Source organism: Felis catus, chromosome B4 (genome assembly GCF_018350175.1).
Source record: "Felis catus isolate Fca126 chromosome B4, F.catus_Fca126_mat1.0, whole genome shotgun sequence".
Lineage (NCBI taxonomy): Eukaryota > Metazoa > Chordata > Mammalia > Carnivora > Felidae > Felis > Felis catus.
The window spans coordinates 89445544-89472279 of NC_058374.1; the positions used below are offsets into that span (position 1 = coordinate 89445544).

At 38.8% G+C, this 26736-nt stretch overlaps 1 protein-coding gene across 8 annotated transcripts in view; it reads left to right on the top strand.

Annotated features, from left to right (window-relative positions):
* SRGAP1 (SLIT-ROBO Rho GTPase activating protein 1) overlaps positions 1–26736 on the top strand; it is a 289170-nt gene that overhangs the window by 195064 nt on the left and 67370 nt on the right. For all 8 annotated transcript variants that reach the window (XM_045062022.1, XM_011284066.4, XM_011284067.4 and 5 more), the window contains exons 5-8: positions 1774–1956; positions 2388–2516; positions 19318–19539; positions 21757–21858. In XM_045062022.1, the coding sequence (XP_044917957.1) occupies positions 1774–1956; positions 2388–2516; positions 19318–19539; positions 21757–21858 (636 nt within the window). The remainder of the gene's footprint in view (positions 1–1773; positions 1957–2387; positions 2517–19317; positions 19540–21756; positions 21859–26736) is intronic.

Genomic DNA, 26736 nt, shown 5'->3' on the forward strand with positions numbered 1-26736 from the left:
ATTTTAAGATTCATCTTTTGAGATGAAAAAAATATCAAGTTCCTTACTTCAAAATGTGACATTAAATCTCTTCTTAACAACTACATTTTAGTTATAAAGGTGGCTCTGAATAACTTCTGGTTATTTACGAATGAAATAAAATCTGTTTTATGTGGATGCAAATTTGACATAATTTATGGAAAAGTGCCACCACGAATAATTGGGTGCTAAATTCTGGTATGTTCCTCGATACGTCCATGGCATTGGAGTCCTACTGTGATATGTTGTTTCTTTTAAGGAGTATAAATGTGCTTAAAGTCAACAAGTTTCAGAATTGGCCCAGACGTCTGACTCTATTTATAAATAGCAGATTGAAATTATATTGGAAAACTGTGATTTTTAGGTAAAATCTTTGAAAATCTGTGACTTTTATTCTGTATCTAAAAAAACAAGGATTGTATACAGATATAGTAGATACTATAAGAGTAAATATACTTATTTATTACTCGAGAAAATGTTTGTTAAGCATCTCTGTTTTCTAAATGCTTTGGAAAATATACAGATCACTTTTTTTCAGATTAGCAGAGTATTAAATAGGAAGTTTGTGTCAAAACTTCCAAAATGTGCAGATTGTCTAGCTGTAATTCTCTGAAAATGTACCATAGGAAATACAATTTTGTGCATAAATATTTCTGTAACATAATATAATCAAAATGTTTAAAGATTCAAATTTTATTTTAACAAAAATTTTAGTTGAGAATTGTTTGTGTAAGTTTATAACATACATGGAAAGGATACATTAAAAACTTTATTTTCTATATATTCCTAAAGTTATTAAAATGCAACTTAGGTGTATCATTTATAAAACAAGAAATAGGATACATATAAAGGGTTTCAGCACAGCTTTCTTTATAAAGCAAAAAGTTGAAATATCCTAAAATGTTCAACAATTGGAAATTAGTCAAGCTGTGTCCCAGTCATATAAAAAAATATTATACAGTCCTTAAAAATATTTTTAGAAGAACATTTAGTGTTAATAGAAAAGTGTTCTGATCTGTTAAATGAAAAGAGGATATAGAAGATTAAAAATTGTTAACACAGTATGGTACAAATGTTTTAAAAGGAGAAACGTGTCATTTTCAAGTAAAGAAGTGTGTGTGTCTGTGTGTTTTCATAGGAAAAAGACCCAAGTGGATGGACCAGAAATCTTAACAGTGGTTATCTCTGTGTGCTTTTTATATTTTCTTTTTTGTGTCATATGTTTTCTGCATTGAACATAAAGTATTACTTTGTGGTCAGAAAAACAATTATTTTTAACTATGTATGTACGAACTTTAATATTTCCATTTTGTATTTTGACAAGTAGATTTTATACAAAAAAACTGTTTAGTAAAATCTGTGCTAATTTGGAGTTTTTTATAATTCCAAGGTTGGGGTAAAATTTATCCATGAATAATGGTTTATTCTGCAGATTAATAATGCAGAGATTTTAGAGAACACTTTTAAGCTTAAGGGAACTTTTCAAGTGCACTGAAAGCATGCGTAAGACTCTGTAAATCACTTTTTCATCAAAGCCTATCCCCTAAGTGCCTCTTCCTGGCAGGTGAATTTGCATATTTCTCCTTGCTTTATGTAGACGCAATCGTCCATAATTCATCTGTTTGACTAGCAATCTGGCTCTCCCCCTGCCAGTTGGAAGGTGATATTTTTAACGTATTCCTCATATAATGGCTTCCATTCACTCTCTGAGTTATAGACAGGCATCTTGTAACAATTTGGGTCACATTTTCACAGGTGATGAAAACATACCATATGTATCATGCAGAGAGCATCAGTGCAGAGAGCAAGCTGAAAGAGGCTGAGAAACAAGAAGAAAAGCAAATTGGAAGATCCGGTGACCCGGTCTTTCATATCAGACTGGAAGAGAGACATCAGCGGCGAAGCTCTGTAAAGAAAATTGAGAAAATGAAAGAAAAAGTAAGTAAAAACATTACAGAGCCTTTCTGTCCTCACTTGAGGTGACAGTTGCAATAACTGATAGACACACATTATAAATTGTGAAATGACACACATTTCCTCCAACAGGAATGAAAAATGGTTAAAAAATATAAAAATCATGTAATAACAGCTGGACATCGTTTAGTATTGAATGCCAAGTATTCAGTACACAATGTGGAGAACTTGAATATTAACAAAGAGATTTCATTGCAAATGGGCCTGAAGCTCAAATACATACTTGGGTACTTTTAGTTCTTTAAATCAGTTTCAAAATGTACTTTTCTCAGAGGACTTCAAAGTTCATTTGTATATGTAGAATACATTGTTCAAATTAATAGAAAGTCATGTATGTTTCTGTGACTAAATGACTTTGTTCTCTTTCCCAATACCTGGACCTTCTTCATTTCCAGAGACAAGCAAAGTATTCGGAAAATAAGCTAAAATCAATTAAGGCACGGAATGAGTATCTCTTAACCCTTGAAGCAACCAATGCCTCGGTTTTCAAGTATTACATTCATGATCTTTCAGATTTAATTGACGTAAGTACTTGAAATTTTTATGTTTTCCATATTTTTTTTTCACTTTTTTGAACTTATTTATTTTTTTTAGTGATCTCTACGCCCGTACGCCCAATGTGGGACTTGATCACTAACGAGAGTGATCACTCACTCTTTCAGGGCGCCTGGATGGCTCAGTTGGTTAAGTGTCTGACTCTCGAGTTTGGCTCGGGTCATCATCTCATGGTTTGTGAGTTTGAGCCCAGCATCAGGCTCTGCATCAGCACAGAGCCTGCTTGGGATTTTCTCTCTCCATCTCTCTCTCTGTCAAAATAAATAAATAAACTTAAAAAAAAAAAGAGAGAGAGAGAGAGAGTCATTCACTCTTCCAACTGAGCCAGCCAGGCACCCCTATGTTTTCCATATTGAGATGTAATTAGCAATAACTGTGTTTTATTGATTCTGAAATACTGTCATTTCTGAAACCAGTGTTATTTTATGTAATACTTAGAAGGAAAAAATGCTGCCAGTTAAACTGTACGTGTCGATTCTAAGATGCATGTGAAAAAGTGTGCATCCCAAAACCAATAGAAAGCAAATTATTAAGTTCTGTGAAGCTATGAATGCCTGGTAAACTCAGCTGGGAAGGGGACCTACTCATCTTTAAATTATGCGATGGCACAACCCTAAATGCATTCGTTGATTCCAAATACATTTCTTGGTTATTAGGGCGCCTGGGTGGGTCAGTTGGTTAAGCGTCCAACTTCGGCTCAAGTCATGATCTCATGGTTCATGGGTTCGAGCCCCGCATCGGGCTCTGTGCTGACAGCTCAGAGCCTAGAGCCTGCTTCAGGTTCCGTGTCTTCCTCCCTCTCTGTCCTTTACTCACTCACACTCTGTCTCTCTCCTCCTGAAAAATAAATAAACATTAAAAAAAAATACATTTCTTGGGCCCCACTATTGTGAGATGCTGAGGCTTTGACAAACATATACACTTGTTTTTCCTTTTTTAAGTTTTTATTTTAATTCAAGTTAACGTACAATATTCTATTAATTTAAAGTGTATGGTATTATGATTTAACAGTTCCGTACACCACTCTGTGCTCATTACAACAAGTGCCTTCCTTAATTTCCATCACCTATTTTACCCATCCCCCACCCCCTAGCATATACACTTCTTCAGGAATGGAAAGTGGAAAATACAGATGCTAAGCAAATGACGACACGCATGATAGCTTTGTTACTAGTTGTGGTAAATACTGTAAGCAAAATAGAGTGGACAGAAACCACGTTTATAAATTTATCTAACGCTATACTTTCCATCTGAGGATATGCTCTGAAAAGCGGTAATGGGGCTCATTCCGAACCCTCTAAGTCTATATGCACTGTTAGGTTCATGCGGTGATTACTGCTGTGACTTCCCATCTGCATCATGCTTTCATTCAGAAAACCTGCGCTGAGTAGCACGGTCACTGTGCCAACACTGTAGGAGACCACAGAGGTGACACAGACAGAAATCCCAGTCTAAAAACACACATATCTGCAAATAAAAGAAAAAAAGCGATGTCGTAAGAAAAGCACAGATGAAGTGATAGAGGTTCACAGAGTTTACTGCTGGGAACTTTATTCATGTGCTGCTTTGTATTGGTTGAATTCAACAATTTAAAGATGATAAAAATTTTCCTATGGCTCCTAGTAGATCTACAGTAGGTTAAAGCAACTTTATTTATTTCAATTTAAGTCTCATGGAGTTAGCTATTTTAGAGCCACAGTTTGGGACTTCTGCAAAAGAATTGCTAAGTAAGGGAATTATTTTTTTTAGTTTATTAACACTGATGTACTTTTTTAATATATATATGAAGTTTGTTTATTTTGGGGAGTGAGCAAGCAGGAGAGGGGCAGACACCTTCGAGAGAGGGAGAGAAAGAGAATCCCAGGCGAGCTCTGCACTGTCAGATGCTTAACCGACTGAGCCACCCAGGCACCCCTGATGTGCCTTTTCTTTTTTTTAATTTGAGTCTAAAAACAGTTTTATCTCCTACTGTCATAATTTCTTATACAGAACCCTTTAGTAATAAAACCAGGAAAAACTTTTTTCTCTTCCTTTCTTACAAGTATTTTAATCAAGTAATTAATTTTCTTATGGCACTCTGATGAAAGGAATTTTTTTTCTTCTAGACTTCTAGGTTTTCTGAATAAAAATGAATGCTTTTATGGCCCCTCTTTTCAAACTTAGATTTGTAAGAATTCTGCAAAGTGTATAGAATATAGAGCTAATTCTTTGTAACTACTCCACTTGCTTATTTTTTTGGTTTAGGGCTTATTTTTGGAGTACTTGGCTAGGCCCAAATGAGTTTAACGCAAGGAAAGGTCTCCATATATTGAAAAGTATTTCTTTAACACCTGCAAGGTACCAAGCACTCTTCTTGACAGCGGGGATCCAGCAATGAACAAAACAAAAGTCCCTGTCTTCATGGAGTTTATGTAGTCGTTAAGGAGTCATCTCATAAACACATTTACATGCACACACACATTATACAGTAGTGACAGTGCCATTAATAAAACCACCATCAGTCTACTTCTTTTGATGGTATTCAGGAAAAGCCTGGTATTTGAGCAGAGAAGTGAGCTGGAGAGCCCTATGCCTATATGGGGAAGGAACCCCTCATACAGAAGGACTGGTAAGGCTCAAGGTATAGAGGCAGTGACTTGTTTGGCAAGCTGAAGATGCTCAAGGAATAGCAAACAATGGAGTAAGTGAGGAGGAAGGTTCTGGAAGAGAATGTAGACAGAAACCCAATTAGGGTCTTTTGGACAGGAGAAGGGGTTTAGATTGTGTTCTAAGTGTGGCGGGAAGCCATTGAAGGGTTTTACTCAGGGAAGTGACATCACGTAGTTGACATTTTAAAGACTCATTCTGGCATCTGGGTGGAAAGCAGACTGAGGCGGGTGAGGAAGACAAGAGTGAAAACAGCGAGTTGTATCTAGAGTCTTTTGCCATTGTCCAGGCTAGAGATGGTGCTGACTTGGACTGGCATAGTAGCAATAAACCTGTGGGAAGTAGTTGGTTGGATTCAAAATATATTGAAAGTAGAGCTAATAGCAATTTGATATAGTAGTTGGAAAGAAGGATAAACATGACTCCAGGCTCAGGTCCTGAGTAACTAGGTTAACAATGGTGCTTTTTACTGAGTTGGGGACCCTGGATAGAAGTGGGTTGAAGGGCAGGGAGCCCTAGTTCTGTTACATATAGTAAGATTGAGATAGCCATTGGCCATCTGTGTGGCGATGTGCGGTGGCATTCTCAGTACTATTGGCATGTATAGGACAGGATTGACATTTCAGGAAAGCCACATTCACTTGTGGGGAAATAGGCTCTACTTACATAAATGGGTTAGAAAAAAGCTTAGGGTGGAAAGTTGCCATCACGGGGTGAAAAACGCCCAAGGTTAGCTACCGAGATATTGTAAATATCTCGGTAAAATGTAAAAATACTCAGGATCATGAGTATTTTCCATCTGACACCAATATACTATTGTACTTTGGTCACAAACCCCACTTGTCCCCCAGACCCTTTGCTTCTTACACAAGTTAATGATTATTGTCTGATTGTTTTCTCCGTGTCAACGTGTGTAAGGTCTTGTTTTCTTCATGTTCACCGTGTGGGTAATATCTTGTGAGCTCAGTAAATACAGAGCCGAAACCCCTGTTCAGGGCTCTTGTCCCCAACCGGACATTAGCCTCTCGTATTCAATTCTGCATCCGCTCTCTTGAGGGACAGGAGAGAACTCCAGATTCAGTCTGCGACAGTCACTGTCGTGGATATTTATAGAGCTCTTAGTCTGTGACAGGCAGGTTTCTACACATAATCTCACCAATTCATCACAAACCTCATGAGGTAAATACTATTTTCTACATTTTATAGATTAAAGCATTGAGGCTTAGGCCAGATAGCTTATCGAAGGTTACACAGTTAGGAGGTATGATAGGCTTCAAACTCAGACATTTAACCTCCAAACTAATTAACTCTGATGTAAATAAGTAATGGTTAAATATATCAGGTAATTTTCAATTTTAAGAAAGGATGGACTTTTAAAAGATCAGCCTTAAATTTAAAATGTGAGTAATTCTCAGGGTGCCTGGCTTGCTCAGTTGGTTAAAGCATCCAACTTCAACTCAGGTCATAATCTCACAGATCTTGGGTTTGAGCCCCACATTGGGCTCTGCGCTGACAGTGCAGACCGAGCCTGCTTGGGATTCATTCTCTCTCTCTCTCTCTCTCTCTCCCTCCCTCCCTCCCTCCCTCCCTCCCTCTCTCCCTCCCCCCCCACTTTCAAAAAATAATAAATTGTAATTCTCAAATAATACAACTTCATTATGAATTTTGAAAGAAATAAGAAATGGGTTTGTTGTCATATTCAATTGAAGTTGAATCCTCTCAGTAAAAATTATGCATTCATTGACTCATCTTTGAGGCAGAGTGTGAATGTATATGTTCCAAAATGGCTGCTTATTTTGTAGGAATGCAATTTGCATATATAGTGGTGATCCTAAAAACCATTAAGCTTGACCCTTACTGATGAAAAAGAAACAGAATGATTATTATGCAGAGGCATCCAGAATCCTTTATGCTTTGTGAGCCTATGTAGCAAAATCACTTTTATAGTGAGCTATCTAATAATTATTGGAAGAGTTGCGAATACCTCTAGTGAGGAAAAAGTCAAGACGTTTTTAATGCATAACATCTTATATATGAAATGACATAGAAGATGCTAAATGTATCTTTACTGAATCAAAGCATTGTAAATAATTAAGAATTCAAGTTGAGACCTTTTTTTATATATTCCTCCCTTCGTTCTATTTGTGTCAATAATATGTCTCTTCTCTTATTAATTTCCTACGCTAGACCATGATGAATGGATCTATTGGTATAAAACAGTCATACACATTTCCCATAGAATTTGTATTTTGAAACAGTGTCTTATTATTACAGAATTAGTACATGTACTTTGTAGAAAATTAGAAGAAATTACATGCAAAAATAGCATGATCACATTCTTACCACCCCAGATCATCACTGCTAAAACGTAGACTTTTTTTGTGTCCACATACACATTTTTATACCAGAAGAGTATGAAAGCATATTTTATATACGGCTTTTTAACCTACTTTTTTCAGTAATCTCCATCTATCCATCTCAGAAAATTTTCCGTTTAGGAAAATTTTAACTCCTCTAATGGCCAGACCATATTCCTAATTATGACCCCCCCAAAAACATTTTATAGCTAGTGTGTCTAGCCTAGACCAAATTTAGGATCACACATTGCATCTGGGTGATGTGTTCCTTTGGTTTGTTGTTTTTTTTTTAATCTAACAAAGCCCCTATTGAGACACGGACAGTTGTTCCTCAGAACATCTCAGCTTCTGGATTTGTGTCCATTCGTTATGGTGTCAGTTAACCTGTTTCCCTATTCCCTGCATTTCCTACAAAGTAAATGTTATATAAAGTCTTGATAAATTCAAGTTAAGCACTTTGCAGCAGTTACACCGTAGGTTATGTTGCTGTGTCTTATGTAGATACGTAACAACATCTGATTAAACCACCAGTAATGATGCTGAAATTGATCACTGGCTTGGGGTAATGTGACTCTGATGGCTCCATCAGAGTTAAGTGTTTTCCCCTTGCAACAAACAGGGTATTCTAAAACCTCTTGAATTTAGAGCCTATTAATTTGGAAGTATACTTATTTTTGGTTAGTAAAGTGCTTTTTTTTTTTTTTTTTTTTTTTGAGAGAGAGTGCACAGAGGAAGTGGAGGGACAGAGAGAGAGAATCCCAAGCAGGCTCTGTGCTGCCAGTGCAGAGCCAAATCTTGGAACTCTGTCCCACAAGCTGTGAGATCACGACTTGAGCCAAGATCAAGAGTTATGCCCAGCCAACCGACTGAGCCAGTCAGGTGCCCCCAAAATGCTTTTTTAGAGTTCAAATTAATTATGTAAATGAAAGGGCCGCCTGGCTGGCTCAGTCGGAAGAGCATGCGATTCTTGACCTCATGGTTGTGCATTCGAGCCCCACATTGAATGCAGAGATTACTTAAGTAAATAAACCTTTAAAAAAATGTTGTAAATTAAAGAATAACATATTTTTAGGCACTTCAGATTAATCACTTTACACACGTACTGTTTGAAACCCTATTCAATGGAATCCTCTTTTGTTAATTACTACAGTTCTAAAAAATCTAATGTAACACTTCGATAGACTAGTTCAAGTCTTTTCTGTGTATTTGAAGGTAATCTGATTTTTTTTTGCAAATATATTTAATAATTCCAATTTGTCTATTTTTTATAAACTTCACCTTTACCTATCACTGTTAGTTTGAATTAATATACCTTTGTCTCTGTCTCTCTGAGAAGTGGCTATCGATGTGGAAGCATTCTAAGTAATAGCTATTGGATTTCTTCTGGAATTTATTTTTAATAAATCTTAAATTCTCCGTTGTGCTTTGTTGCAATTATTAACTTAATTTTGTGATGAACTCTACCCTGCAAACAACACTTCTATAAATTTAGTATGTAAATGAACTTGATCAAATTCAAACTAACGATGTAAGCTATCAGACCTCTAAAGTTTATCGAAGGTAATATAATGAAGAAAATGATGGCTCAGTTGTTAACTTATTAGTTCAACTGGAAATATTTGAATATAGTATACCAAACAAGGTTTAGACATTTTTGGGTACTGCAAATACAGTTATCTCTAGGGAGAAGGGATGAGGTGATTTAGGAGAGGAATTTGGGGACTTTAAAAGCAGTATATATGTTTCACACTTTTCCGTAAGTATGGCACATTTTATATTTAAAAAAAGTAAAATATGATGAAAGCATGCCTTAAGTATTAATGTAAAGCATACCAATGTACTTATTCTTTCCAGTCTTACAATATTATGATTTTTCTTTTCATAGAGCTCTGAGTAGTCTTCTTTTGTACAAAGCTTATCTACTGGGTAGTTGTGGTTTCTATTTCTGAGATCTTTAATGTGGAACAAAAATGCTCTGGATATTTAGTGTTTTCACAATGTTGCATTTGGCACAACTTTTGCCTAATTTGGTATTAATTTTGTTTACTCTTAAGTCTTTTTTTTTTTAATTTTGTTAATGTTTATTATTTATTTTTGAAAGAGACAGAGCATGAGTAGGGGAGGGACTGAGAGAGAGAGACAGACAGAATCCAAGGCAGGCTCCAGGCTCTGAGCTATCAGCGTGGAGCTCGATGTGGGGCTCAAACCCATGAACCGTGAGATCATGACCAGAGCCAAAGTCGAACCCTTAGGTGCCACCCAGCCACCTATTATACCACCCAGGCTCCTTTAATACCTATTTTAGTAGATTTATAATATTTAATAAATTTATAATAAATACAAATTGCACATATTTTACAATCGGCTGGGAAACATGTAGATGAATTGTTGGAGAAAAAATGTACAAGAGTATTAAAGAGCACCTACTGGCTGTGTGTGTTCACAGTGGCCTTGGTCTTGGTCACTGTGCTTTGGAGCAGAAGTAGACAAGCTTTTTCTGAAAGGGACTAGATAGTAAATACTTAAGGCCTTGTGAGTCATATGGTCTCTGTCGCAATTACCGTAGTGCAAAAGCAGCCATAGATAAGTAAGCAATTGGGTGTGGTTATGTTGCAATCAAACTTTATTTACCACATCCAGCCCTTGGGCTAGATTTAATCCACTGGCCATAGCTTGCTGACCTATGATTGAGAGAATGAACTGTTAGTTAATCCAGAGTGTCACTTAAGCAGAAGACTGTTTAAGATGGTTTCTCCCCTGAAAGTCCTAAGTAAATTTTCGTTTGTAGAGTCACAATCTCTTAGCTTGAAATCAGGTAGCAAATGGAATATAGTTAATTTCACAACAATAAAGGATGTTTATTATGTTACTTTAAGCATAAATGTAAATTATAAGAAATATATTATAAATATTGTTATAAGGAATATATTGCAAATATTGGCCAAAGGAAATTTAATTGGTTTGGGAGAATAAAGGCATAATTATAAAGGAAAATAGATTGTAGTTTTATAAATAAAAGATTTCACATAATGATCATTAGTGTCCCCAACAATAAGTGCGAAAAAGACTGTAACTGGGGCACCCGGGTGGCTCATTTGGTTAAGCTTCCCACACTTGGTTTCAGCTCCGGTCATGATCTTGTTTGTGGTCGTGGGATCAAGCCCCATGTCAGGCTCTGCTCTGGGTGTGGAATGTGCATGGAATTCTCTCCCTCTCCCTTTGCTCCCCCCTGCTTGCTCTTGTGCACGCACATGCACACACTCTTCTCTCTCTCTCTCTCTCTCTCATTCTCTCTCTCTCTCAAAAAAAAAAAAAAAAAAAAAAAAGGGGGCGCCTGGGTGGCGCAGTCGGTTAAGCGTCCGACTTCAGCCAGGTCACGATCTCGCGGTCCGTGAGTTCGAGCCCCGCGTCGGGCTCTGGGCGGATGGCTCGGAGCCTGGAGCCTGTTTCCGATTCTGTGTCTCCCTCTCTCTCTGCCCCTCCCCTGTTCATGCTCTGTCTCTCTCTGTCCCAAAAATAAATAAACGTTGAAAAAAAAAAAACAAGAAAACAAAAGACTGTAACTAATTCTGTTATAATTGGGATGCATTGCAACCCAGAAGTAAAATTCTGCAGGCAACAAATATTTGTAATTGAATGTGGAGATTTTCAAGTGATTATGATTTGCTAAGAGAAAAGAGAGGAGAGCACAAGTCTCATTTCCCATAATACCTAGATCTGTAATCAAATTCAGCCTTCTATATATCTGGAATTCTTAAAAAAATTTTTTTAATGTTTGTTTATTTTTGAGAGAGAGAGAGCATGAGCGTAGGAGGGGCGGAGAGGGAGGGAGACAGAATCTGAAGCAGGCTCCAGGCTCTGAGCTGTCAGCACAGAGCCTGAGGCAGAGCTCGAACCCGTAGGCCGTGAGATCATGACCTGAGCGGAAGTCGGACGCTTAACCAACTGAGCCACCCCGGTGCCCCTATATCTGGAATTCTTTTTTTTTTTTTAATTTTTTTTTCAACGTTTATTTATTTTTGGGACAGAGAGAGACAGAGCATGAACGGGGGAGGGGCAGAGAGAGAGGGAGACACAGAATTGGAAAGAGGCTCCAGGCTCTGAGCCATCAGCCCAGGGCCGGACACGGGGCTCGAACTCCCGGACCGCGAGATCGTGACCTGGCTGAAGTCGGACGCTTAACCGACTGCGCCACCCAGGTGCCCCAAGGAATTCTTAAAACAACTGGTGATGTGGCCTCTTTCAGTCCATCCTCAAAAGGTATTCAGAGGAACACAGTCCTCAACAGTAGAATTCCATTGGTACTTTGTCCCATGGCTCCTGCCCGGTAATAATAAAGTATTTGTCATCTTTTGGTATAGTTTCACAGTTTCAAATTACTCCCTGTAAAAGTTTGCAGGTCACCTTGTCATATGAAGGATAAATCTTTGTTACTCTTATGGAATACTGCAACAGAATAATCCCCTCCTGCAACTAATTTTCCTGGTAAAGATATCTGTCATGTATTTTATTAGCCATTTATACAGAATGAAATTGAAATTAGATTACATCATATACTGCATGTCGTGTTTACTTTATCATTTTTAAGTAATCCTCTGTGCTAAAGCTTTTAGCCTTATCCTTTTGTCTCTAGAGACATGTGTTTAATTAAAAAGCAGCTTATTCAGAGTTCAGATTTTTCTTAGTTTGACGTATGCCCATACATAATAGTATTAAGATTTATCCATGAAAACCTGCCAAATTGGGATACTGCAGCTCCCATTTGACCTGAACTCCTATTAGGAAGATGATACAGAGATCATGGTAAATGGGTTAGGATAGCGTAGTTATCATGTAAACTGATTTGTGTGTTTTTATCCTTTTGTGATTGAAAGGGGATTTAAAAACTGAAATGGGTTAGATGACTAAAGTAGATGGCTTTAAAAGTTCCTTCCAATGGAGATGCCATGGGCTTTGTTAAAGGAAACTGCACCCGCCTCTTTTCCACCTGCAGCACAGGCTGCTCTAAGTCTCTAGGGCTGGTTGTTCCATCTTGGCTGTGAATGTTGAAAGTCGCCTAAGGCATGGTCCTTGGCTTTCTACCTCTTGGTCCCTTGCCTTGATGGCTGCTGGATTTCTGTCACCAGTCCTAATCATCTTGCAGGGCTTCAGATTTGTATCCAACTGCCTTCTGGACATCTCTGACCAGATGCCTAATGGGCATCTTGAACATGTCATACGCTCAGCTTTTTATCTCCCTTTCCCCTTTCATCATCATCATTCTCCATGCACATAACAACTTTTTCTCATCCATTTTTTACACCTTAGCAAGTGGCACGCCTTTCCACCCATTTGCGTAAACCAAAAACCCAGTTCTCTCATTTCTCACATATAAATGCATCAGCAAATCCTGTCATCTGTACCTCCTAAATATCCCAAATCTTGCTATTTCTTGCTGCTTGTGCTGTCTCCTAGACAAAGCTCTTCGTCTCCTGCCTACACTTAGCTTTCTAAGATGTTACCCATCTTCCACTTAAGACCTTCCAATCAGTAATCCATTCCCCTCCCAAGCAGCCAGAGTATTAAATATAAACCAGACCTGTTGATACCTATTTAAAATTCTCCAAAGGCTTCCCATTGTCTTCAGAATAAAATCTAAACTATTCACCAAGACCTTATGTGAACTGGCGCCCACCTGCCACTCCGTGTCATCTTTTGCAACTTCCTCTTTAGTCACCATATGCTTTGGGTACATTGGCGTCTCTATTCCCCAGACTCCTGTAAACTTTTTCCTGTCTGGGCCCTTTCTACTCATTGTCTAGGACACTCTTCCAGAGCTTTGCAGATTCCTTCTTTTCATTCATGTTGCACCCAGCTGCCCTATATAAAAGACCCACACCCTTTCCCCCAGCACTCCCTAGTCCTCTGTCTTCTCCATAGCATTTACCACCTGACCTATTTATCTGGGCTTGCTTTGTTCTCTCTCCTTCTTTGTGATGATTCAGGGTGGTTACAGAGATTTGTCCTGGAGATAAAATGCGTCTGGTGGCAGCTCCTCTGAGAAAAATAAGTGCCCATGGAGCGGGACATGTATTAGGCCACAAAGGATTATTGGTCCTACTCATTGGCTCAAGCATATGCAACCTCCATTCTCCTCCTGTTTCCTACTTTGTATCCATTTCGATGTACCATTTTGACATTTTTGTTGCACAGAAGAAACTCAGAACAAGTTTTGCTAAATGCTTGGCTGTGGTTATTAAAGCAGCAGCAAGAATTAAATTGTCAGCTCTTTATGGACCATCAGGAACCCAGACATGAGAGCAGGTGTGCAAAAGTTGCCTGTAGAATTTTAAACATCCAGTTCAGTCCCACAAGATGCCCATCTCTCACAAAACAAGTTTGTGGTTTCTGAGGTGAAGTACTGAATAGCTAGAGAGGAAAATAGTAAGGGACAAAGATAATTTATTCAGAAGAAATCAACTTTCTTCATTTGACATCTGAAAAAGCTGTGAACTTACCTATTTCTGGTCCTGGGTTATGTGAAAACCGTTTTTGCAATTGTTTGCTCAGGTTGCACTACTGTAGAAAGACTCAAAGTAAGGGGTAGACCAAGTCGTTACCCAATACCCAGGACTCTGGAATGGTCAAAGCCAAAGCCAAAAGCCAGAGACGGGACCCAGGACAAAAGATCAAGGAAGCCTCTCTGGTGGAGGCAGGAATGATGAAGTTAAGGTAGAATACTTCTGCAGAAGAGTTCCTTCTCTCTCCATTCTCATGACACCTGCAGTCACCTAGGAGCTTGGGGCTGCCCTGCGAATGATATTGGCTATTACTATTCCGAAAACACGTGTAGGACTTGTTTCCTTTGGAGTGCCATTATCTTCACTCCCATCTAGGACCAAACTTCTGCCCAGTAGGGCTTCTCATATCCTAAGAGTGTATACAAACAAATTCTCTCCCTGAATAGCTGGGATCCATTTATACCTGACTGTATAACCACCAAGTATATATCAGCCAACCTCTCAGCCTTTGGAGCAAGATGAAGTGTTTGTCACAGTTCTCAAAACCTGGATTTCATCTTTACTTCTGATACTATTTGCAACCCTTTTGCCTAAAGAAGCTAGCTTACTGTGGTGATTAGACTAATACCTAGTGGGATATGTCTTGACAGCTCTTAGGATATTAGAAAACGAATACTCTTCTACTTCCAACACTCTTTCCTTCCCCAATTTTAATCCATAATTTTATGTGTCCATTCAGGTTTTCACCCATCAGAACAACACTGTTTTGTTTTCATGAAGTATCTTACTGGTTTCTTATGTATTTTCATCATGAAAGGCATTTGGGTTATAACTCAACTCTTTGTGCAGAAGCTGGCTTTTCTTATCGTCATTAATAATTCATAAGCTCCATAGAAGTACTTGAGGCCTTTTAACCAAGTATCGTGAATCTTAATATATCCAGTGTCATTTAGCTTCCAGTTTAGAAAAGAGACGATTCTGTGACTGGCTTTGCTGTCTCAGGAGACCTTGAAAGAGAGTTTTATTGTTTCTTTTAAAGTCCAGGATGCGTGAAAAACCTAGAGCATAGACAGTGCTGCATATCAGAAGTAACAGAAGCATGCTAATTAAGCGATCTTCTAGACTGATAAGCTCCCTAGGGATCAGAGAAGGCTATTGTCCACCAAGTTCATCACAGAAGACTCTATGGTGAGGTATAGCATTCAAAATCCAGAAGACACCTGGGGAGTCCTTCTGGATTGGGTGTGAAGCCACACGCATACTTCTCCCCAGCCTCTTAGGAAACCGCAGCTGAAAGCCAGGCTGCCTTACTAGGTCCAGACCTACCAAATCCACCTGGCCCCAGTTGGATGCCGAAGCATGCACCGTGCTTTCCTAACTTTGACATTTACTCCCGCAAAGAAGCAACTCTTAGAAATTTGAGTTTAAGTCTGGGACTAATACAAACTTAACATGTATTTTTCAGAACTCTACCTCAATTAGGTAGTTGGAGGTTGAATTTATTTTTTCTTTCTCTTTTCCCCTTGCTCTTCCTTTCTCTGTTGAAAAGACACTTGGTTTGTGTGGAGGGTGCTTTTCTCTAAGTTGTTTCTTCCTCTTAATATCAATTTTCCATGAACTCCCACTGAGATCAGTACTCCTAAAATAAAGCAGCTTCATTATAATCAAGCTGAATCTGTCTTCTTTCAGAATAGTGGTATGTTTTGAAGCACAAGTACATTTCAAAGAAACGAGGCCGTTTCCTTTCCCAATTCCTGTTTTCACAAGATGAGGTATTACTGAAAGGTGGAATAATTTTTTGGTCCCTCTGATGTGTATAAAATGGCTACACAGAACCTTTATGGATTTTGAGGTGCAAAAGGAATAAAAGAGGACTTTGTTCATCTGAAACTAGAATTTTTTAATTAACTGAAGATCATTCTCTATATTTGAGTGCAGCCGATTCCGCTAGAAATTTATCAATGATGAGACTGCTGCATTTCACAACTGTATTCTGCTTGCATTTGTAAACGTGACATAGCATTTTTCTGATTTTTTAAATCAAATAATATTTAATCAAGGATATTCTCTTGCCCACTAGTAGAAATAACCGCCAATGGACAGGGTTACAGTCCCTTTTATTTATTTATTTTTTTGAGAGAGAGAGAGATAGAGGGCACAAGTGAGCAAGGGGCAGAGAGGCACAGGGAGAGAGAAAGAAGGGGGGCTCAACTGAAGCGGGGTTTGTGTTCATCCAAAGTGGGGCTCATGCTTACCCCAAATGGCTCAACCCCAAGCTTGAGCTTACCTGATGTGGGACTCGTGCTCACGAACTGTGAGATCATGACCTGAGCCAAAGTCAGATGCTTAACCGACTGAGCCACCAAGGTGCCCTACAGGACCTTTTTTAAATCAGTGTTTTAGTGTAGTGCTTCTCAAAACTTTTAATGTATGTATAAATCCCCTGTGGATTTTTTTTTAAACTTCAGATTATAATTCAGCAGATCGGGGTGGGGCCTTAGATTCTGCATTTTTGATCAGCTTCAGGTGATGCTGATGGTCTGTAGACCACACTCTGAACAGCAAGATTTTATAATGTCTTCATAGAAAAATCCCAAATTTAATAATTCTGAAATTGGAGTGTGAGGGTAGAAGTAAATATGTTGACATGTCAAAGGACAGGTCAGTGATTGAATCTGTACCTTCATAAAAACAGAAGTGATGAGCGCGCCTGGCTGGCTGAGTCCACTGAGTGTCCGACTTCGGCTCAGGTCATGATCTTGTGGTTCGTGGGTTTGAGCCCTGCTTCAGGCTCTGTGCTGACAGCTCAGAGCCTGGAGCCTGCTTCGGATTCTGTGTCTCCCTCTCTCTGCCCCTCCCATGCTCATGCTCTGTCTCAAAAATAAATAAACATTAAAAAATTAAAAAAAAAACAAAACAGATCTGATGGTTCATATCCTGGTGGATGTTACTTCGTTTGTGCCCCTCTAGTGTTCTTTTAGTAGCAAAGTAATGGACAACTTATATTCGAATTCCTTGAGAATGGAAATTACATTTTACTGTATTCCAGTCTTCGTATTCCTGGAGCCTAGCAAATTCCCAGGCACCTAATAGACATCTAATTACTAGGTTAAACTGAATCAAATTGAATTGATTGGATTGCATTAGAACAATATAGGGATGACCTGGTTTTGTACCTTTTAAAACCACTCCCTCTTTAGGAGATTTATATTGCTTTTATGTACAAATTTAAAATTCTTTCAGTAATTTATAGCTGACCAATATCCAGAGTTATTTTTTTAAGTTTATTTTATTTTTGAGAGAGAAAGAGAGCATTAGTGGAGGAGAGCAGAGAGAGAGGAAGACACAGAATCCAAAGCAGGCTCCAGGTTCTGAGCTGTCAGCACAGAGCCCGACGTGAAGCTCAAACTCACGAACTGCGAGATGACCTGAGCCGAAGTCAGACACTTAACCGACTGAGACACACAGGCACGCACATCCACAGTTATGTTTTTAAAATTGTATTCTCTTAAAATGCAACATGAAGAAAATAAATGCAAATACAAATTAAAGATAGTGAAGATTTAAGAATCCCCAAATTCTCTCTCTGATAAAAGGACTTTGTCAGTCATTTCTTATTTACAAATTTTGTTCTGGGGATAAGAAAGAAGGCATTCCTGAACTTTTTTGGCAGATTCAAAGCTGTTTTCTCACTTCTGAAAGAGTACAGATTATTATTGAGTCCTCAGTAAATTATGCAGATCCAAAACATTACAGTTAGTATGTTTGCATCCTACATGGATTTCAAAAAAAATCGTAGGATCAGCATGCACAAATAACCTTAAATGCTATTTTTTATTATTTCCTTTCAGTATTTGCTTTTGCTTTTATTTTTTAACAGCTTTCTTTAGATATTATTCACATACCATATAGTTCACTTAAAAGGCTACAATTGGCTTGTAATATATTCAGAGTTGTGTAGCTGTCACCACAGTCCTTTACAGAATATTTTCATTACTCCAAAGAGAAATCCTATACCCCTTAGCCACCACCATCACCCCAGTTTTTACATCCCCTAGCAACCATTAATCTACCTTCTGTCTCTACAGATTTACCTATTGTGGACATTTCATATAAATGGAATCCTACAAGGTGTGGTCTCTTATGGCTGGTTTCATTCACTTAAAATAATGTTTCAAGGTTGATCCATGATGTAGCATGTTATCAGTACCTCGTTCTTTTGTATGACTGGATAATGTTTAGTTTTGTCAATTGGACATTTTTAGGTTGTTTCCACTTTTCAGCCATTATTTATAATACTGGTTTAGGGGCACCTAGGTGGCTTTGTCAGTTAAGCGTCCAACTTTTGGCTCAGGTCATGATCTCACGACTTGTGGATCAGGTCATGATCCCACTCATGACCTCGTGAGTTCAAGCCCTACATCAGGCTCCCTGCTGTCAGTACAAAGCCCACTGTGAATCCCCTATCCCTTCTCTCTCTGTCCCTCCCCCACTCATTCTCTCTCTTTCTCTCAAAAATAAATAAACACTTTAAAAAATAATGCTGCTTTAAACATTGATGTACCAGTTTTTTTGGATTTTTTTTTACTTTTCTTGTATGTATTACTAGAAATGGAATTGCCAAGTCATATGTTAACTGTGTGTTTAACTCTTTGATGAACTGTCAGACCCTTCCAAAGAGGCTACAATATATCACATTCCCATTAGCAGTGTATAAAAATTCCAGTTTCTCTACATCCTCCCCAATGCCGGTTATTTGTCTTTTTCATTATAATCATACTTGTGGGTGTGATGTGGTATCTCTTTGTGGTTTTGATTTGCATTTCCCTGATGACTAATGATGTTGAGCATCATTTCATGTGCTTGTTGACCATTTGTATGTGTTTTTGAGAAATGTCTGTCCAATTCCATTGCCCATTGTTTAGTTGGGCTATATGTCTTTTTATTATTGAGTTGTAGGATTTCTTTATATATTCTGGATACAAAGTTTTTAGATCAGATATGATTTGCAAAAAAAAATTCCCATCCTGTGGGTTATCTTTTTACTTGATAGTGCCCTTTGAAGCACAAAAGTCTTCAAACAATTTATTTTTTCTTTTGGTGCTTGTGCTTTTGATGCTGTATCCAAGAAACCAATGCCTAATGCAAGGTCATCAAGGATTACTCCTGTGTTTTCTTCTAAGCATTTTATAGTTGTAGTTGTCACGTGTAGGTCTTTGATCCATTTTGAGTTAATTTTCATATATGGTGTTCTTTTATTTTTTAAGTGCTGTGATCTTGGCTACCATGCAAGTCTGAACAGAGCCCTGAGAACATACCTCTCTGCAGAGTATAATCTTGAAACTTCCAGACATGAAGGCTTAGACATTATTGAGAATGCAGTTGACAATTTGGAGCCCCGGAGTGATAAACAGAGATTCATGGAGATGTATCCTGCAGCATTCTGTCCACCGATGAAGTTTGAGTTTCAGTCTCACATGGGTGATGAGGTCAGTGGTTGACATATATATATATATATATGTTTTTTTTGTAATGTTTATTTATTTTTGAGAGAGAAAGAGCGTATGAGTGGGGAAGGGACAGAGAGAGAAGGAGACAGAGGATTCAAAGTGGGCTCTGCACTGAGAGCTGGGAGCCCAATGCATGACTTGAACTCAGGAAGCATGAGATCATGACCTGAGCGGAAGTCAGATGCTTAACCAACTGAGCCACCCAGGTGCCCCAGTAATTGATTGTTTTAAAATTAATGAATTGTCTTTTGACTTAGTTACTCTTCACATGCTGTACCCCACCAGTTGTCAGAATTCTCAGTTGTTTTCTCTCTCCTGCCTTTGCATGGGATCTTAGCATAGTTATATGCTAATATCAGCCATTACCACTTTTGGGTGAAATGCCTACAAAGGCCAAACCTACGTGCAAACTCAGTTTTTTGTAAGCACTAACCCATCTCAGAATTCGTCCTACCTCTACCTCTAGACATTCCAATTTAAATTCAGAACGAACTATTTTGCTGGCCCAGTAGAATCTACCTGAAGACTCCCTGTGATGTTGATTTAAAGATTTTCACAAAGAAAAATAATTGTAAATGGCAGGAGAATGGGAGAGAGGGGGAAAAAATGCAGAACATTTATTTAAGACTGTAGTTGTCTCCAAACTGGTAAAATGAACATTAGACATGATATATTGTATCTTGGGTTCTTTACATGAATTTAGCTTTCTGTCCTATTTTACCCAAGGGGAAAAAAAATCCACCTAATCCGTTCATGAGTTACAGTGGTATATTTTATTGTCTGCGGCTGGGAAAACAAGAAGACCCAATTAATGAGCACGCTATACAGCACTTGGTATCCCAGCTGTGCAAAACAATACTCAAAGATTAACAACTCAATTTTAGCTCATTGTGGTGACAGTATGGTTTTAAAAATAGATATAATAGCCATGACAGATTTCTTCAACGTCATCTTTTTTTTTTTCTGAGACACCTAGTGTTAATACTTATAAGTTATATGTGCGCATGCTGCATTTCTAACCTAATATTATATTTGCTCGGTTTGATAGAGTAAAATACTCGATTAGAAATGGTGAGCAGTTTTTCTGCCAATAGCATGTGTGTTTGACAGGCAAGTGGCTTATCCTACCCAGAGTTGTGTTTCCAAAACCAAATGATTACCGTTATATTTTTTAGTTATGGATATGTCAAATATACACAATGATAAAATATCACAAATAAGTGACTTCAGTTGAGTTAGTACTTTTTCCTTTTTTTTTTTTTAACTATTATTATTTTTAATAAAATGAGTCAGTTGCCCTTTTTTTTTTATGGCCTCTTCTGCCAGGGAGCAATAATTTCTGTGATGTTTCGGAGACTCCGTTAAAGGAAACCCCCATCTGCTGGAGCATTTCTATGACAAGGAAGATGAAAAGAAACGATTTTGCTTCTGGTGCAATTTTAATGAACTAAATATAATAAAATTAAAAGGCTCTAATTGTGACCTTATCCGTAATTGAGACCATAGCCAAAATATCTTTCTGCCAAAGACTACAAGGGGCCTCTTCACGTTCATGATGAATCACGTGATGTGGCCGATGTTGGTGAAGCAAGCCATGGTTAAAAGATGATAATAGTTACGTCTTCTGAGTTTTTACTGTGTGCCAGACAGTGTTCTAAGTGCTTTGTGTACATTAACTCATTCCATCCCCACCACAACCCCATGGTGTAGGAACTCCTGTTATCCCCATTTTACAGATGAGGAAGCTGAGGGTTAGTAACGTTACACAGGTACCCGTCTGACTGTCACTAGGAGGCTCTGTGGCCTCCCCTCCTTTTGCCTGTGTGGTTCGTTTGGATCATCCCTTGCACTCTGCCCTCTGCCCCCTGCCCCATAGGCATTCAGAATTCCCACAAGTGAGACCTCAAGATCAGAGCTCACTCTCCAGCAAGTGTCCCATTTTTAGAGCGAAGCTTCCTGCAGCTGCTGTCTTCCCCGTCATCCATCCCCAGGCCCCACAGCTGCGTTCTGCCCTTGCCCCTGACATAGCAAGTCCGTGTTTAAAACTGAAGTGTCAAAGCGCCTCTTGGAAGGAAATACGTAATTGGAATCTTGAGCGGGTCAGCGTGACTCGTGCAGCATCTGAGCAGGAGAACCCTGCCTCTGGAGGGTGGCTTGCTGGCCCTGTTATAACTGCGGTTTCTGATTCCCCATCAGGTGTGTCAGGTCAGCGCTCAGCAACCAGTCCAGGCAGAGCTCATGCTCAGGTACCAGCAGCTGCAGTCCCGGCTGGCCACGCTGAAAATCGAGAATGAGGAGGTGAGTATACTCTCTGCCCCGCAGGGAATCTGAATTCTAATGGGACTGGAAGGCATGTGCTCGTGACCTAGGCATATTTAGTATTCCAAACGCGTCTCTTCATCAGGCATTTTTAGCTAAATCGTGGTTCCTAGAATACTCTCTTTGTAGAGGATGAATGCAAAGATTCTGTAGTCTACCAGAGATGAATTCTTCACCAGGGATCCACGGCATACTCATGAAAAAACACACATTTTATTCTTAAATTCATAGTTCACGTGGAAAACAGTTCCCATAAATGATTAAACTCAACATGGGTCCAAGAATATACAATAGTGTGTGAAATAAAACTTTTGACTGACGTGTTAATTTAATCCTAACTTTTTTGGAAGTTAGTACTTTGCTTTTATGTGTTCTCTAAATTTTTGGTACTGAACATGGCAGTACTTATACAATTAGTACAGAAATCCTATTTTAAAATAGCACTTGAGTGAGAATAGGAAACTATTTATTTGCTGACATTACTGGATTTAAATGGATAGAACATAAAATGTGAATTATAAATATATGTCGAACCAGAAAGCAGTCATACAATTCAGCTGCCTGTTTCTGAAATTAATTTAATTGGATCCACATTCTTGTTAAATAAAATATGAACTGCATATGTTTCTAAGGCTCTCAGTTATCATTTACAGGAACCCAAATCAAACTTACTCAAGTCAGAAAGTTTATTTAGTGGTCAATGTTTGCATAGCCTCGGGAATGATTGGATCTGTGTTCCGATGATATTATCAGGAATCTCTCTTTTCATTACTTTGAAGTTGTATTTTTTTTTTTTCAACTTAAATCCAAGTTAGTGAACATATAATAATGATTTCGGGAATAGAAGTTAGTGATTCATCACTTACATATAATACCCAGTGCTGATCCCAACAAGTGTCCTCCTTAATGCCCCTTGCCCATTTAGCCCTTACCCCCATCCGACACCCCACCAGAAAACCTCAGTTCGTTCTCTGTATTTAAGAGTCTCTTATGGTTTGTCTCCCCCTCTGTTTTTATATTATTTTTGCTTCTCTTCCCTTATGTGCATCTGTTTTGTTTTTTAAATTCCCCATGTGGGTGAAATCATATATTTGTGTCTTTCTCTAATTTTGCTTAGCGTAAGTGATAGGTATTTGATAGGGATTGCATTGAATATGTACATTGCTTTGGGTAGTATCGACATTTTAGCAATATTTGTTCTTCTAGTCCATAAGCATGGAATTCCATTATTTTGTGTCTTCTTCAATTTCTTTCATAAGCATTCTAGTTTTCTGAAATTGTATTTTCGTATGTGTCGGTAGTTGTTTTCCCTCAAATTGGGATAGCCAAAGCTACATGGTCCTATAGCTTGCCATCTCACCTCATCCCACTGTCCTTATCCCTGAACTAGGATCCTTTATTGTCCTGAGTTAAGTCATGCATACTTCTGGACCAACCAATACACGCAAGAAATGGGATTCTGTCATTGATCACCTTACATATTGTGCTCATTCATAGAGCCCTTTGGCTGACAGCTCCAACAGAAACATGTTTTTCTAGAGACAGTTCCTGAAAGGAAGGAATGTGAGATAGAAAAAGAAAACAATAATAATTCACCTTGATGAAATGAATTACCAAAATTCACTTTGGTGTACTCTCTTTTATTTTAATCCCACTGGGATGTTTTTAGCTACATGAACACGTTACTTGTTTCTGTTCAGAAAGAGTGATGTGTTTCTAGACCAGTATAGTTTGGTCAAAATGCGTTGCAGCTTTCTGGCTTCCATTCTTTCTAGAAGAACCAGACCACCCCTTATTCAAACATGTGTGTTTAAGATGCAGCCATGTGATGAAGTCTTCAGTTGCTGTGTAAAGTCCCACAAATGAGCCTTTATTGCTCTTCTTGAAGTGTTTTAGAGCTTAGAGTTTTGTGGAGGCATCACAAAATACTTGCCTAATGCAGTTTATTGGATCCTGATAGACCTACAGTTTGTATGTCGAATGACTTCCTGTTGTGGTGGTGTTTTTGTTTTTGTTTTTGTTTTTGCATATCCTCCTGCTGTTTTATTTGGAAACAGCCTCTAAACTCTAGGAAAAGAATGTGTTGTGCCCAGGGTCAAAACTGGCGGCCCAGAGACCTGTTTTGTGTGCCTGCCACAGTTTTTGCCTGTTAAAAATGAGAGTCTGGTGACTGACCGCCGATTGCCTCACAAAGGGAAGAGCTGGGGAACTTGAGTTCCACTTTGCCATAGCCGTTCAGCTCCCAGTTTTCTTCCATTGGACTGTTCGTTTCTGTCGCCCGTTTGGCTTCTGCAGGCCTTTGAGTTTTTGACCCTTCACGTATGCCCTTTTGGGCACAATGTAGAAAAGCAGTGTCCTGCTGATAGTGGCAGGCAGTGCTTTCTGAGAATTAAAAGATTTATTGTAGTAACAAATGAATTATGTTGTCTTGAGGTTTCTGATGAGCGTGACTAGTGGTTTATGATCTGTTGGATATGGAACAAATTCATTGTCATGGAATGGGATTCCCATTGAAAGGAAGATTTAAATTGAATTTTTGACAATCGATAGATTTCCATTGGTATAGAAGGAGGAAACAATGTTTCACTATATTTCAAGATGCCCTGGAGGAACCTTGGTTTCCCAGAGCGATTTGGTCATCGTCCAGCTCCTCCCTGAGGAAGAGCCAAAGGTGAAGCTCAAGTCAGATGATGAGAGACCTTGAGAGCTGACTTGAGGGGTTTTGTTACTGTGGGTCCGTTCATTTCAGTACAATAAATATTTGTTCAACAACTTCTACGTTCCCCGTATTTTGCCAGGTGCGGAGAGTACAGAGATGAATGTCACAGCATCTATCTAGCATGAGAGCCAAACCATAACAAGTCATTTGTATCACGTAAAAAATAAGAGCCGGAACGTGGGAACAAAATTGCAATCGTTGCCAATTTTGGAGTCCTGTATAGCACTTTTCTCTACCAGAAATAGAGAATGTGCCTCTGATGGAGGCAGACCTCACTGATAGAGGTCAGAAAAGTGACCTGTCACTATCAGATCAAAGTATACAAGTAAAGAAACATGTATAATTCTGTATAATTCTCTGCCTCTGCCCAAACAGCTATACACAAAGTCCAGAATTCACTGGAGAGAGAGAGTTTGCCTAACTAAAAATAATAATGACTGCCCAGCGAAGAGATAAAAGTTGAAAGGGAATTTCATCCAAGTTTACAAAAGCATGGACAGTGTAGCTAAATAGAACACGAACCTTTTCACCAAATTTTAAACAACTACGAATAATGGACACCATTCAAAACTGTAGGAAGCCTTCTTAGAAGGGAATTTGCATGCTAAGAGCCTACAGGCCATGGATACATTTTGTTTGCTCCACAGCATTTGATTTTTAAAACTTAGTTGCTGTCATTTAAAAATTAGAAGTTGGGGGCACCTGGGTGGCTCAGTCAGCTAAGCATCTGACTTCGGCTCAGGTCATGATCTCACAGTCCGTGAGTTCAAGCCCCGTGTTGGGTTCTGTGCTGACAGTTCAGAGCCTGGAGCCTGCTTTGGATTCTTTGTCTCCCTCTCTGCCCCTCCCTGCTCGCTCTCTCATTCATTCTCTCTCTCTCTCTCTCTCTCTCTCTCTCTCTCTCTCTCTCTCTCTCAAAAATAAATAAACATTAAAAAAATTTTAAATTAGAAGTTGGGAGTAAAAATATCTATTTCCAGCTTCTAAACATTTAGAAAGTCTGATCACACTAGACCTGCATTTCTGCGAGGTGATGACTGGCTTGAGCGAAGATGCTCCACTTAGACACAGAGCATGTGCTTCCTGTTTGCCATGCTCCCCACTCAGCCCGCTTGCCTCGTTTTCATCACTTCCTTGGCCCTTGAAGATATCTGAGCTTGCAGCACAGGCCTTAGAACAAAGAGAAGCATTTGTGAAATGACCTCAGGATACTCGCACATAGTAAAAGCTGAATAAGTTTTGAGAAGGGCTTGACTGAATTTGGGGTGGATACCCATTTATAATTTGTCACTTCACAACTTTACAGGGCAAGCCTTATAAAATGAGCCTTCAGTCTCATTATGCTACACTCTCATATCCCTGGTACCTCAATCTTCACGATTTCAAGTTCCAGGTGGCTGGCCGACAAATATTTATTAGTGCCACTGTGGGTTGTGCACATGGAATTAACAAAGCCTGCTGCCCACGCTTTATTCCCATTTTTTTTTTTTTAGTTATTAGAGAGTGTGTGTGTGTGTGTGTGTGTGCGCGCACATGCACGCAAGCAAAGGAGGGTCAGAGAAAGAGACAAAATCCCAAGCAGGCTTCGTGCTGTCAGTGCAGAGCCCTACTTAGGGCTCCATCCCACAAACTGTGACATGACCTAAGCTGACATCAAGAGTTGGCTGCTTAGCTGAGTCAGCCACCCAGGTATCCCTTGTTTTCTTTTTCGTTAAGTTTTTTATTTGAAACATTAGTAAACATTACTTTTAAACACAACACTTTCAAAGCAACTTACATCTGAATAATCATCTGTACCTTTGTCACTATAAATATTCTCCAGACGTGTTCTAATCTAATGTCACACCATCTCACACATGTTCTTAAAGTTCGTTTTTAACATCTGTTACAGGGATTTCAGCTTAGGGGACATTCTCTTTGCTCCTTTCTTTCAAAGCTAGCTCTGGAGTAATTCCCCATACAACTATATTTCCCTTTTCTTAGAGTTCCTCTTTCCGTCCTTTACCTACACACAGCCAAAGAAAAGGAGAATGAATTGTAGAACTAGAGCGATTATACCTTTCGTATTTTTAGTTCAGCCTTAGTTTTAAGTAGTTTGCCCGATTTTCAGACCAGTTGTCCCAATATTTGTCCAGAAA